This window comes from Crinia signifera, chromosome 5, assembly GCF_055691185.1.
Source record: "Crinia signifera chromosome 5, ASM5569118v1, whole genome shotgun sequence".
Lineage (NCBI taxonomy): Eukaryota > Metazoa > Chordata > Amphibia > Anura > Myobatrachidae > Crinia > Crinia signifera.
Window position 1 is genome coordinate 334,795,492 of NC_139221.1, and position 14,026 is coordinate 334,809,517.

The following is a 14,026-nucleotide window of genomic DNA, read 5'->3' on the forward strand; positions in this document are numbered from 1 at the left end:
TGGGGTGCTGGGTGGGGGCTCTGGACAAGCCTGGGGGGTGCTTGGTGGGGGCTCTGGACATGCCTCGGGGGTGCTGGGTCGGGGCTCTGGACAAGCCTCGGGGGGTGCTTGGTGGGGGCTCTGGACAAGCCTCGGGGGTGCTGGGTCGGGGCTCTGGACAAACCTTGGGATGTGGTGGGCTCTGGACAAGCCTTGGGGGGTGCTGCCTGGGGGCTCTGGACAAGCCTCGGGAGGTGCTGGCTCTAGACAATCCTCGGGAGGTGCTGGGAGGGGGCTCTGGACAAGCCTCGGGAGGTGCTGGGTGGGGCTCTGGACAAGCCTCGGTAGGTGCTGGGTGGGGGCTCTGGACAAGCCTCGGGAGGTGCTGGGTGGGCAGGTGGGGGCTCTGGACAAGCCTCGGGGGGTGCTGGGTGGGGGCTCTGGACAAGCCTCGGGGGGTGCTGGGTGGGGGCTCTGGACAAGCCACGGGGGGTGCTGGGTGGGGGCTCTGGACAAGCCTCGGGGGGTGCTGGGTGGGGGCTCTGGACAAGCCTCGGGGGGTGCTGGGTGGGGGCTCTGGACAAACCTCGGGATGTAGTGGCTCTGGACAAGCCTCAGGGGGGGGGTGGGTGGGGGCTCTGGACAAGCCTCGGTAGGTGCTGGCTCTAGACAAGCCTCGGGAGGTGCTGGGTGGGGGCTCTGGACAAGCCTCGGTAGGTGCTGGGTGGGGGCTCTGGACAGCCTCGGGAGGTGCTGGGTGGGCAGGTGGGGGCTCTGGACAAGCCTCGGGGGGTGCTGGGTGGGGGCTCTAGACAAGCCTCAGTAGGTGCTGGGTGGGGGCTCTGGACAAGCCTCGGGGGGTGCTGGGTGGGGGCTCTGGACAAGCCTCGGGGGGGTGCTGGGTGAGGCCTCTGGACAAACCTAGGGGGGGTGCTGGGTGGGGGGCTCTGAAACAAGCCTCGGGGGGTGCTGGGTGGGGGCTCTGGACAAGCCTCGGGAGGTGCTGGGTGGGGGCTTTGGCTTCAGTTACAGCGTCTTTTATATAGCACAGCAGATTCCGTTACAGGGTCTTATATAGCGCAGCAGATTCCGTTACAGCGTCTTATATAGCGCAACAGATTCCGTTACAGCGTCTTATATAGCGCAGCAGATTCCGTTACAGCGTCTTATATAGCGCAGCAGATTCCGTTACAGTGTCTTATATAGCGCGGCAGATTCCGTTACAGGTTCTTATATAGCGCAGCAGATTCCGTTACAGGTTCTTATATAGCGCAGCAGATTCCGTTACAGTGTCTTATATAGCGGCAGCAGATTCCGTTACAGTGTCTTATATAACGCAGCAGATTCCGTTACTGTCTTATATAGCGCAGCAGATTGCGTTACAGCGTCTTATATAGCGCAGCAGATTCCGTTACAGTGTCTTATATAGCGCAGCAGATTCCGTTACAGTGTCTTATATAGTGCAGCAGATTCCGTTTACAGTGTCTTATATAGCGCAGCAGATTGCGTTACAGCGTCTTATATAGCGCAGCAGATTCCGTTACAGTGTCTTATATAGCACAGCAGATTCCGTTACGCTTTACAATAGTAGACAGTGATAAAACAAACTGGGTAACAGCAGACGGTACTTGTGGAGTATCACGGCTCCCACGACCTGCATCGTATGCAGATCGTATGCTAAAAATCGCATCGCATCTCATCGCATGTGGCATACGATGGCATACGATGCGATGCGATGTTTACCGATTTTTGACCATTTTAGCTCAAAAATCGTATGCCATCGCATAACATCGTATGCCATATGTAGTGGCATACGATGCGATACGATGTTTACCGATTTTTGAGCAAAAATGGTCAAAAATCGGTAAAACATCGGATAACATCGGATGCCATATGTAGTGGCATACGATGTCATACGATGCGATACGATGTTTTACCGATTTTTGAGCAAAAATCGTGAAAAATCGGTAAAACATCGGATAACATCGTATGCCATATGTAGTGGCATACGATGTCATATGAGGCGATACAATGTTTTACCGATTTTTTGAGCAAAAATGGTGAAAAACCGGTAAAACATCGCATGGCATCGTATGCCATCGATGCGATACGATGTTTTACCGATTTTTGAGCCATTTTAGCTAAAAAATCGTATGCGATCGCATCGGATGCCATACGATGGCATCCAATGCGATGCGATGGCACCCGATTTTGCACTGAAATGCATCAGAATGCATTGAAATGTGTATTAAAGTAGTGAAATGCCCCCAAATGCCATTTTCATAGTGCACCACCCCCACTATCAACGTCAACCCGAAGCGTGGCGAGCGCAGCGGTACGCATCCTACGACCTTTTCATACCCCCACTATCCACGTCGGTGTGGAGTTGAGAACAGAATAGTGTGGCGAGCGCAGCGAGCCACCGAGCCCGAAGCGTGGCGAGCGCAGCGAGCCCCGCGAGGGGACGCGGATACCCTTCACAGCTATACGCGTCTCCTCGCGGGCTTTACAGGTATCCGCGTCCCCTCGCGGGGCTCGCTGCGCTCGCCACGCTTCGGGCTCGGTGGCTCGCTGCGCTCGCCACACTATTCTATTCTCAACTCCACGCCGACGTGGATAGTGGGGGTATGAAAAGGTCGTAGGACGCGTACCGCCGCCCCTCGCGGGCTCGCTGCGCTCGCCACGCTTCGGGTTGACGTTGATAGTGGGGGTGGTGCACTATGAAAAATGGCATTTGGGGCATTTCACTACTTTAATACACATTTCAATGCATTCTGATACATTTCAGTGCAAAATCGGGTGCCATCGCATTGCATCGGATGCCATCGTATGGCATCCGATGCGATCGCATACGATTTTTGAGCTAAAATGGCTCAAAAATCGGTAAAACATCGTATCGCATCGATGGCATACGATGCCATGCGATGTTTTACCGATTTTTCACGATTTTTGCTCAAAAATCGGTAAAACATCGTATCGCATCGTATGACATCGTATGCCACTACATATGGCATACGATGTTATCCGATGTTTTACCGATTTTTGACCATTTTTGCTCAAAAATCGGTAAAACATCGTATCGCATCGTATGACATCGTATGCCACTACATATGGCATACGATGCCATGCGATGGCATACGATTTTGAGCAAAAATGCTCAAAAATCGGTAAAACATCGTATCGCATCGTATGACATCGTATGCCACTACATATGGCATACGATGCCATGCGATGGTATACGATTTTTGAGCAAAAATGCTCAAAAATCGGTAAAAACATCGCATCGCATCGTATGCCATCGTATGCCACTACATATGGCATACGATGCCATACGATGGGAGCCGTGATACTCCACAAGTACCCAGCAGACAGACTTGGAGGTAGGAGGGCCCTGCTGCAAGCTTACAATCTATAGTTACATAGGATGGAAACACAAGCCTCGTGGTGGGGACTCTGGACAAGCCTCGGGAGGTGCCAAGTGTAGGATCTGGCTAAGCTTTGGGAGGTGCTGGGTGGGGAGGTGGGGGCTCTGGACAAGACTCAGGAGGTCCTGGGTGGGGGCTCTGGTTAAGCTTTGGGAGGTGCTGGGTTTGGTTGTGGGGGTCTCTGGACAAGCCTCGGGTGGGAAATGTTGGTTTTGTGTGTGGGGTATCTGGGCAAGCCTCGGGTGGGGGGTGCTGGGTTTCGATGTGGGGACTCTGGACAAGCCTCGGGTAGGGGGTGTTGGTTTTGGATGTGGGGTCTCTGGGTAAGCCTTGGGTGGGGGGGTTTTGGTTTTGGATGTGGGGTCTCTGGAAAAGCCTCGGGTGGGGGGTGCTGGGTTGGGATATAATATATTTTCCAGCTTCTGCAGTCATTCTCCTTCTACCAACCAGGGGTCCTGCAGTGAAACTCTATCTATCGGAGGACATCGTCTCTGCCCGTCTTCAGCGGCTTAGTCTGGAGAATGACCACAGCTATGGTGGGAACGGCTTTCCCAAGGTGTCCCTATTGCAGGAGCCCCAAGCTTTAGAGACCGGGTAAGGAGGGAGAGGCTCAGTTTATAAACCTCTCCCCTCACTGTCTTCTGTCGTCTTCCCCCATCTCCCCTACCCTCCATATTCCTCCCCTCCCCACCTTCCCCTGTCTCCCTCCCCTCCATATTCCTCCCCTCCCCACCTTCCCCTGTCTCCCCTCCCCTCCATATTCCTCCCCTCCCTGCCTTCCCCTGTCTCCCCTCCATATTCCTCCCCTCCCCACCTTCCCCTGTCTCCCCTCCCCTCCATATTCCTCCCCTCCCCACCTTCCCCTGTCTCCCCTCCCCTCCATATTCCTCCCCTCCCCGCCTTCCCCTGTCTCCCCTCCCCGCCTTCCCCTGTCTCCTCTCCTCCCCATCTCCCCTCCATATTCCTCCCCTCCCTGTCTACCCCGTCTCCCTTCCATATTTCTCCCCCCCCCCCCGTCTCCCCTCCATATTCCTCCCCTCCCCGTCTTCCCCTGTCTCCCCTCCCCTCCATATTCCTCTCCTCCCCATCTCCCCTCCATATTCCTCCCCTCCCTGTCTACCCCTGTCTCCCTTCCATATTTCTCCCCCCCCCCCCCCGTCTTCCCCTGTCTCCCCTCCCCTCCATATTCCTCCCCTCCCTGTCTTCCCCTGTCTCCCCTCCCCTCCATATAAAGCTCCCATTTACCCATGAATAGGTTTGCATAGTTCGGCGCGATCCTAGAGCCCATAGCAGTACCTGGTTTTTGAATAAAGCGTTCATCTTTAAATTTAAAAAAAAAATTGTTGTTCAAAATAAACTCAATGCCTTCCAAAATTAATTATTGTACTCCGCCGCCTCCCCCGGTGCTCCTCACCATCCCCCCTATCCCTGCCCGTCTCCCTGAAGAGGAGATGGGCAGGATGCTGCCGCCATGGTGCCATCCTGAAACTGGGATGCGCGTGAGACGCACGCGCGTCAGTCAGATGGAGCGCCTCTGCGCCGGCAATCGCCAGTGCCGGCATGCTGGCGATCCCCAGCCAAAGAGAGGCGCTCCGTCTGTAGATTGTGGTCTAGATCAGATTGGTGTAAAAAGAAATCTACTGCTGCAAGGCCTTGATCATGTTTGATAATTGGTATAAAGAACTGACGACTGCTGAAACCAAAAGTCCGTGCCACTCAATTTCTTAAGAGATGAAATTAATTGACTGGTATCTTTTTAAATGTGATCTATTTTTATTTACCAGTGGCTGGAGAAAGAAATCTATATACTCTGAGAGATTAGACGGAAAAGAAGGCAGAGACCTTTTAGATCAATTTGGCATATTTTTTTTTTTAAAAACGGACTCTGGCACTTTTAGCCCTACAAATAGCTGTCACCATCAATCATGGCTAAATGCAGTACCTTAGGGCCAGTTCAATCGGATACAGAGAAATTTTACTGAACCAGAAGTTTTCAAAGACCAGGTTAAAGAAATGAAGCAGCAGGTTACTGCAAAAACAAAATTACAGAAACGATTGAAATTGGAAATAATCTCGATAGGGAATCCATGTTTAAACCTAAAGTTAAGGAACAGAAAGACTCCAATTTTGATTGGGCCTTTATCACAGAATTTTCAACTAAACATCGTAAAATCGAAAATAATCTGAAAAAACATTGGAAGATTCTTAAAATGGACCCAATTCTAGGCCCAATAATACCTGAAACACCAGTGTATGTATGCATGTATGTATGTATATAGGATGTAGAAAATATCAAGTCTAAGGGCAACAATAAATATAACCGTATGAAGATCAACGACCAAGATGTGGTAATAAAATATTTTATCACCTGTCACATACAGAACGTTCTATATGGAATTCAATGTTCATGTGACAAATTTTACATAGGCAGAACATCACGCCCATTAAAAATACGGATAAATGAACATCTAAGAAATATACGAAAGGGACTTGAGACCCAAGCGCTCTGATCACATAACACAGACAACAAACAACAGCTCCTGGGAACATATTGAGGCATTTTTTGGTATAAAAGCCATAAAAAATAACATCAGAGAAAGAGACATTGCGAGACGTCCAGCTGAAGAAGAAATGAGATGTATTTACAGTCTACAAACCTTTATTCCAGAAGGACTAAATAAAGACTATGAGCTAAAATGGTTCATGTAATATCCCTTCCCCTCCCCTCCCCTCCATATCCCTCCCTGTCTCTCCTCCCCATCTTCCCCTGTCTCCCCTCTCCTCCATATTCCTCCCCTCCCTCATCAGATGTCTGTGTCACATTACATCTGTCCTACTCAGGTCTCCGGACAGCGACCCAGAAGATGAGAATGTCCTTGTTGACTCTGGAGAATTCTGCATGAACAGCTCTCAGGTCCTAGTTGTCTGTCCTCTCCTGGAGGAGACCCTGCGGGAAACCCATCCAGGGAGCATCGTGCCAGAGAGCCTTCTGCACAGCCTGTGAGACCCCTCCTACGTCTGACCCCTTCTGTATAATGACGTATAACGCACCGGCTGTATAATAATGATATGGGGAGAGACGTATAACGCACCGGCTGTATAATAATGATATGGGGAGAGACGTATAACGCACCGGCTGTATAATAATGATATGGGGAGAGACGTATAACGCACCGGCTGTATAATAATGATATGGGGAGAGACGTATAACGCACCCGCTGTATAATAATGATATGGGGAGAGACGAATGACGCAACGGCTGTATAATAATGATATGGGGAGAGACGTATAACGCACCGGCTGTATAATAATGATATGGGGAGAGACGTATAACGCACCCGCTGTATAATAATGATATGGGGAGAGACATATAACGCACCGGCTGTATAATAATGATATGGGGAGAGACATATAACGCACCGGCTGTATAATAATGATATGGGGAGAGACGTATAACGCACCGGCTGTATAATAATGATATGGGGAGAGACGTATAACGCACCGGCTGTATAATAATGATATGGGGAGAGACGTATAACGCACCGGCTGTATAATAATGATATGGGGAGAGACGTATAACGCACCGGCTGTATAATAATGATATGGGGAGAGACGTATAACGCACCGGCTGTATAATAATGATATGGGGAGAGACGTATAACGCACCCGCTGTATAATATTGATATGGGGAGAGACGTATAACGCACCGGCTGTATAATAATGATATGGGGAGAGACGTATAACGCACCGGCTGTATAATAATGATATGGGGAGAGACGTGTAACGCACCGGCTGTATAATAATGATATGGGGAGAGACGTGTAACGCACCGGCTGTATAATAATGATATGGGGAGAGACGTATAACGCACCGGCTGTATAATAATGATATGGGGAGAGACGTGTAACGCACCGGCTGTATAATAATGATATGGGGAGAGACATATAACGCACCGGCTGTATAATAATGATATGGGGAGAGACATATAACGCACCGGATGTATAATAATGATATGGGGAGAGACGTGTAACGCACCGGCTGTATAATAATGATATGGGGAGAGACGTGTAACGCACCGGCTGTATAATAATGATATGGGGAGAGACGTATAACGCACCGGCTGTATAATAATGATATGGGGAGAGACGTATAACGCACCGGCTGTATAATAATGATATGGGGAGAGACGTATAACGCACCGGCTGTATAATAATGATATGGGGAGAGGCGTATAACGCACCGGCTGTATAATAATGATATGGGGAGAGGCGTATAACGCACCGGCTGTATAATAATGATATGGGGAGAGACGTATAACGCACCGGCTGTATAATAATGATATGGGGAGATACGTATAACGCACCGGCTGTATAATAATGACATGGGGAGATGCGTATAACGCACCCGCTGTATAATAATGACATGGGGAGAGACGTATAACGCACCGGCTGTATAATAATGACATGGGGAGATGCGTATAACGCACCCGCTGTATAATAATGATATGGGGAGATACGTATAACGCACCGGCTGTATAATAATGATATGGGGAGAGACGTATAACGCACCGGCTGTATAATAATGATATGGGGAGAGACGTATAACGCACCGGCTGTATAATAATGATATGGGGAGAGACGTATAACGCACCGGCTGTATAATAATGATATGGGGAGAGACGTATAACGCACCGGCTGTATAATAATGATATGAGGAGAGACGTGTAACGCACCGGCTGTATAATAATGATATGGGGAGAGACGTGTAACGCACCGGCTGTATAATAATGATATGGGGAGAGACGTATAACGCACCGGCTGTATAATAATGATATGGGGAGATACGTATAACGCACCCGCTGTATAATAATGATATGGGGAGATACGTATAACGCACCCGCTGTATAATAATGATATGGGGAGAGACGTATAACGCACCGGCTGTATAATAATGACATGGGGAGAGACGTATAACGCACCGGCTGTATAATAATGACATGGGGAGAGACGTATAACGCACCGGCTGTATAATAATGATATGGGGAGAGACGTATAACGCACCGGCTGTATAATAATGACATGGGGAGAGACGTATAACGCACCGGCTGTATAATAATGATATGGGGAGAGACGTATAACGCACCGGCTGTATAATGATATGGGGAGAGACGTATAACGCACCGGCTGTATAATAATGATATGGGGAGAGACGTGTAACGCACTGGCTGTATAATAATGATATGGGGAGAGACGTGTAACGCGCCCGCTGTCTAATAATGATATGGGGAGAGACGTGTAACGCACCGGCTGTATAATAATGATATGGGGAGAGACGTGTAACGCACCGGCTGTATAATAATGATATGGGGAGAGACGTCTAACGCACCGGCTGTATAATAATGATATGGGGAGAGACGTATAACGCACTGGCTGTATAATAATGATATGGGGAGAGACGTGTAACGCACTGGCTGTATAATAATGATATGGGGAGAGACGTGTAACGCACCCGCTGTATAATAATGATATGGGGAGAGACGTGTAACGCACCCGCTGTATAATAATGATATGGGGAGAGACGTGTAACGCACCCGCTGTATAATAATAATATGGGGAGAGACGTATAACGCACCGGCTGTATAATAATGATATGGGGAGAGACGTATAACGCACCGGCTGTATAATAATGATATGGGGAGAGACGTATAACGCACCGGCTGTATAATAATGATATGGGGAGAGACGTATAACGCACCGGCTGTATAATGATGATATGGAGAGAGACGTATAACGCATCCGCTGTGTAATAATGATATGGGTAAATATGTCTCCTGCTCCTCTCCTGTCTCCGCCCGGCTCCCTCGCACCCCCAGTCCCTCTCCTGTCTGCGCTTGGTTCACTCGCACCCCCAGTTCCTCTCCTGTCTGCGCTTGGTTCCCTTGCACCCCCAGTTCCTCTCCTGTCTGCGCTTGGTTCCCTCGCACCCCCAGTTCCTCTCCTGTCTGCGCTTTGTTCCCTCTCACCCCCAGTTCCTCTCCTGTCTGAGCTTGGTTCCCTCGCACCCCCAGTTCCTCTCCTGTCTGCGCTTGGTTCCCTCGCACCCCCCCAGTTCCTCTCCTGTCTGCGCTTGGTTCCCTCCCACCCCCAGTTCCTATCCTGCTCCTCTCTTGGCTCCCCGTGCCTCCTGCTCCTCTCCTGGCTCCCCCGCGCCTCCTGCTCCTCTCCTGGCTCCCCCGCACCTCCTGCTCCTCTTCTGGCTCCCCCGCGCCTCCTGCTCCTCTTCTGGCTCCACCGCGCCTCCTGCTCCTCTTCTGGCTCCCCCGCGCCTCCTGCTCCTCTCCTGGCTCCCCCGCGCCTATTGCTCCTCCCCTGGCTCCCCCGCGCCTCCTGCTCCTCTCTTGGCTCCCCCGCGCCTCCTGCTCCTCTCTTGGCTCCCCCGCGCCTCCTGCTCCTCTCTTGGCTCCCCCGCGCCTCCTGCTCCTCTCTTGGCTCCCCCGCGCCTCCTGCTCCTCTCTTGGCTCCCCCGCGCCTCCTGCTCCTCTCTTGGCTCCCCCGCGCCTCCTGCTCCTTTCCTGGCTCCCCCGCGCCTCCTGCTCCTCTCCTGGCTCCCCCGTGCCTCCTGCTCCTCTCCTGGCTCCCCCGCGCCTCCTGCTCCTCTCCTGGTTCCCCCGCGCCTCCTGCTCCTCTTCTGGCTCCCCCGTGCCTCCTGCTCCTTCCCTGGCTCCCCCGCGCCTATTGCTCCTCCCCTGGCTCCCCCACGCCTCCTGCTCCTCTCCTGGCTCCTCCGCGCCTCCTGCTCCTCTCCTGGCTCCCCCGCGCTTCCTGCTCCTCTCCTGGCTCCCCCTGACTCCCCCGCACCTCCTGCTCCTCTCTCCGCCTGGCTTCCTCGCGACTCCTGCTCCTCTCCTGGCTCCCCCGCACCTCCTGCTCCTCTCCTGGCTCCCCCGCACCTCCTGCTCCTCTCCTGACTCCCCCGTGCCTCCTGCTCCTCTCCTGGCTCCCCTGCGCCTCCTGCTTCTCTCCTGTTTCCGCCTGACTCCCCCGCGCCTCCTGCTCCTCTCTCCACCTGGCTTCCTTGTGCCTCCTGCTTCTCTCCTGGCTCCCCCGCGCCTCCTGCTTCTCTCATGGCTCCCCCGCGCCTACTGCTTCTCTCCTGGCTCCCCCGCGCCTCCTGCTCCTCTCCTGGCTCCCCCGCGCCTCCTGCTCCTATCCTGGCTCCCCCGCGCCTCCTGCTCCTCTCCTGGCTCCCCCGCGCCTCCTGCTTCTCTCCTGGCTCCGCCTGGCTTCCCCGCTCCTCCTGCTCCTCCCCTGTCTCCCCCGCGCCTCCTGCTCCTCGCCTGTCTCCCCCTGGCTTCCCCACACCCCCTCCTCCTCCACTGTTTCCTCCTGCTCATCTATCCCCTCCTCTGCACCTCCTTACTGATCCCTCCTCCTCCCCATGTACCTGGTAACAGAGTGATTTCATGGTTTCCTGCTCCTGTCACTTACATTCTCGTTTTCCCCAGATCCTCCCCCTGTCTGGAGCTTGTTGTGTGGTCTCCTCCAATCAGTCCCATCCACAGACTTCTGCGCTCGCTGGCCGGGCTCCAGGATCCGGCGTCAGAGCCGCGCTGTGGGAAGGAGCTGGATGAGGGAATGGAGCTCTGAGTCCCTGCCTCCTGTGGCATTGAAGGCGGGCATGGTGCATGATTATGGATGTTATGTGCCTGATCTGTCTACCATGTGATTATATTGTGTCATGTGACATGGAGGCAGGGCCTCCTACTGCCAGGCTATAGGATATGGCATCTCTGCAGGGTGACGGGAAGGAGGAAACTGTGAGACGTGGTTCTTCCACTGCTGGGTCACGGACTGGAGCATTCTATGGGTCATGGAACCTGCCCCTCCCACTGCAGGGTGACAGACTGGAGCATTCTACTGGTCATGGAACCTGCCCCTCTCACTGCAGGGTGACAGACTGGAGCATTCTATGGGACATAGATCCTGCCTCTCCCACTGCAGGGTGACAGACTGGAGCATTCTACTGGTCATGGAACCTGCCCCTCCCACTGCAGGGTGACAGACTGGAGCATTCTACTGGTCATGGAACCTGCCCCTCCCACTGCAGGGTGACAGACTGGAGCATTCTACTGGTCATGGAACCTGCCTCTCCCACTGCAGGGTGACAGACTGGAGCATTCTATGGGACATGGAACCTGCCCCTCTCACTGCAGGGTGACAGACTGGAGCATTCTATGGGACATGGAACCTGCCCCTCCCACTGCAGGGTGATCGAGGGGGTGTTGGCATTGTTCCTTCCATTGCAGGGTGACATAGACTGCTAGGTGCTATGAAACAGAGACTGCCCCTCCCACTGCAGGGTCACACCGGCAGTAGCTATCGGTCAGGGAGCCTGCTCCTCCCACTGCAGGGTCACAAAGATGTCATAAAGTCTGTCCCTCCCATTACACATTATACACCTGCCCCTCCCACTGCAGGTAACAGAGAGTAGAAGGTTCTATGAAACAAAAAGTTTGCCTCTCCCAATGTAGGGTCACAGGCAGTAGCTGTGAGTCATGAAGTCTGCCTGTCCCAGTGCAGGGTGATACAGGGGGTGTTGTGTTCCTCCCACTACATGATGACATATACTGCTAGGTTCTATGAGACATAGGTACTGCCCCTCCCACTGCAGGGTAACACCGGCAGCAGTTGAGTTATGGAGCCTGCTCCTCCCACTGTAGGGTGATAGGATGCATGGTGTTGGTCCCTCCCATCACAAGGTGACACGTACTGGATTCTGCCCCTATATATTATGTTAGCTTGTGCCCGTTGTACATTATAGTGGACTGTTAGACCCTGACATGGACTGTGACAATTATGTACAGAAATCACCCGACGTCCACAGTCCCAATACAGCTACTGGGGTCAGAGGGGGACTGGTGGGTATCATTAACAAAATAATAATTAAACCGTCACAATCTTGTAACATTAATTATCTTGTGGTGGATTTGCCATTACTGTGTGACACACAGATCCCCTCTCTGGGCCTGGATTAGTCACTTGTCACCATTGCTGGCACCAAATAAACTATACTCCGTTCATCTTAGATCACTCGCCTGAGTCTGTGCTACAGTACTGAGCGGGTGGGGGGGGATGGGGGGCTGCCGTCATACATGAATGTCACTGACCCACCGGTCGCCTGTTCAGATACGCCAATCTGAATGGTAACCTTGTAGCGTTTCTCTTCATTGGCTTACAGGTCCTAAGAATCACAAAATCAGAACTGGGAATATGTATTATTTACTCCTAGAAATACTACAGAGCTTTAGTGATAAAATGGTTACAAGATATTACAATGAATTTAATAGTACACACAAGAGAAATAAAAGGGAATTAAAACATGCCAGAACTGTATCTTACACCCAAGAACTCATTCTGTAGTGGGGGAGGGGGGGTGCCACCTGAATTAAACGGGTCCCTTCCAGCTAGCTTGCTGATCCCCCCCCCCCCCCCCCAACAACAAGTATAGGGAGAAGTGTTTAGTTATACCTGCAGGCTCCCTCATCCCTCCCACCCATGGGATTTTGACCGTTTCTTTGCTGGAACTTGTTCCTGGATAAATGAAGAATTGGTCCACTGCTGTGAAGTAGTTTGTACACATTCCTCAAGTGATAAGAGGTAATTTAGAGGAGGGGCAGAGCACCTTTGGCCTTTTGCCCGGACACTATTGCTCTTCCCCCCCCCCCCCCCCCCCCCCAATCTGGTTTATGAGGGGTTTCCGATCTTCTCTGACATTCTAACTTCAGAGGAGTCCACAGATGGTCTCTCTGAGGGAATGTCCACAGTGCTTACACTCTGCAGGGGCCACATTAAGTTTACACACATAATAATAATAGCAGACATGATTTTACAAACAATACCAGAAATACATTCATCTCACAGCTAATAATAACAGGAGTCATGCTTTATTCGGCCTACCACCTGATCTGATCGTTACACCTCCCCCTTTAAAATGGCGCACAAAGGCGGTGACCCACGTTACCGTCTCATCAGTGCGCTCTTAACTACATCACCTGGATGGGTAGCAGTGGTCTCCGCGCTGAGACAGACTGCCACAGTTCCCATGTTAGGATAAGCACTACAGGTGTCACCCCGGAACTCCAGGAATCATGTACCACCTCTAGGCTCTGCATCTCACCCACCTGGTTACCTGTACTACCCCCCGCGTGCCACTGCGTGCTGGCTGTCTCTAGGGTGTTACCTGACCTGTACCTCCCTGGTGGGTACCTAGGTGCATTTTCCCCGGCCTTCCTACAAAGCAGGTTTGGTATGGGGGCAGGGTGTCTGATTCCTGCTCCTCTCCCAGGAGATGGCAAACTACAAGCACACAGTTGTCCTTGCCCCCCATAGTCTGTCCCCCCATTCTGGCTGGCATTGACACAGCCCACCCCAGCTGTGCGTCGGACTCCTGGGCATGGACTCTCCCCTGCAGCTGGCAGTTTGGCTTGACTCCCTGAGTTCCGTACCAGCCCCTTCTGCCACACCCCAAACGGCCATCCCCCTGTGGTGTAGGCATTCCAGAACCCCTGCTTAGCTTCAGCAGCCTTAAGGTGACTCGGGCCAATGCTAGCAGAGATTGTAATG

At 52.2% G+C, this 14,026-nt stretch overlaps 1 protein-coding gene across 1 annotated transcript in view; it reads left to right on the forward strand.

Annotated features, from left to right (window-relative positions):
- LOC146005836 (uncharacterized) overlaps positions 1-12,484 on the forward strand; it is a 22,520-nt gene extending 10,036 nt beyond the window's left edge. Inside the window, exons 2-4 of the mRNA XM_083145264.1 lie at positions 3,855-3,998; positions 6,246-6,404; positions 10,909-12,484. Of these exons, the coding sequence (XP_083001390.1) occupies positions 3,855-3,998; positions 6,246-6,404; positions 10,909-11,050 (445 nt within the window). The 3' untranslated portion in view covers positions 11,051-12,484. The remainder of the gene's footprint in view (positions 1-3,854; positions 3,999-6,245; positions 6,405-10,908) is intronic.
- Positions 12,485-14,026: the final 1,542 nt, after the last annotated feature.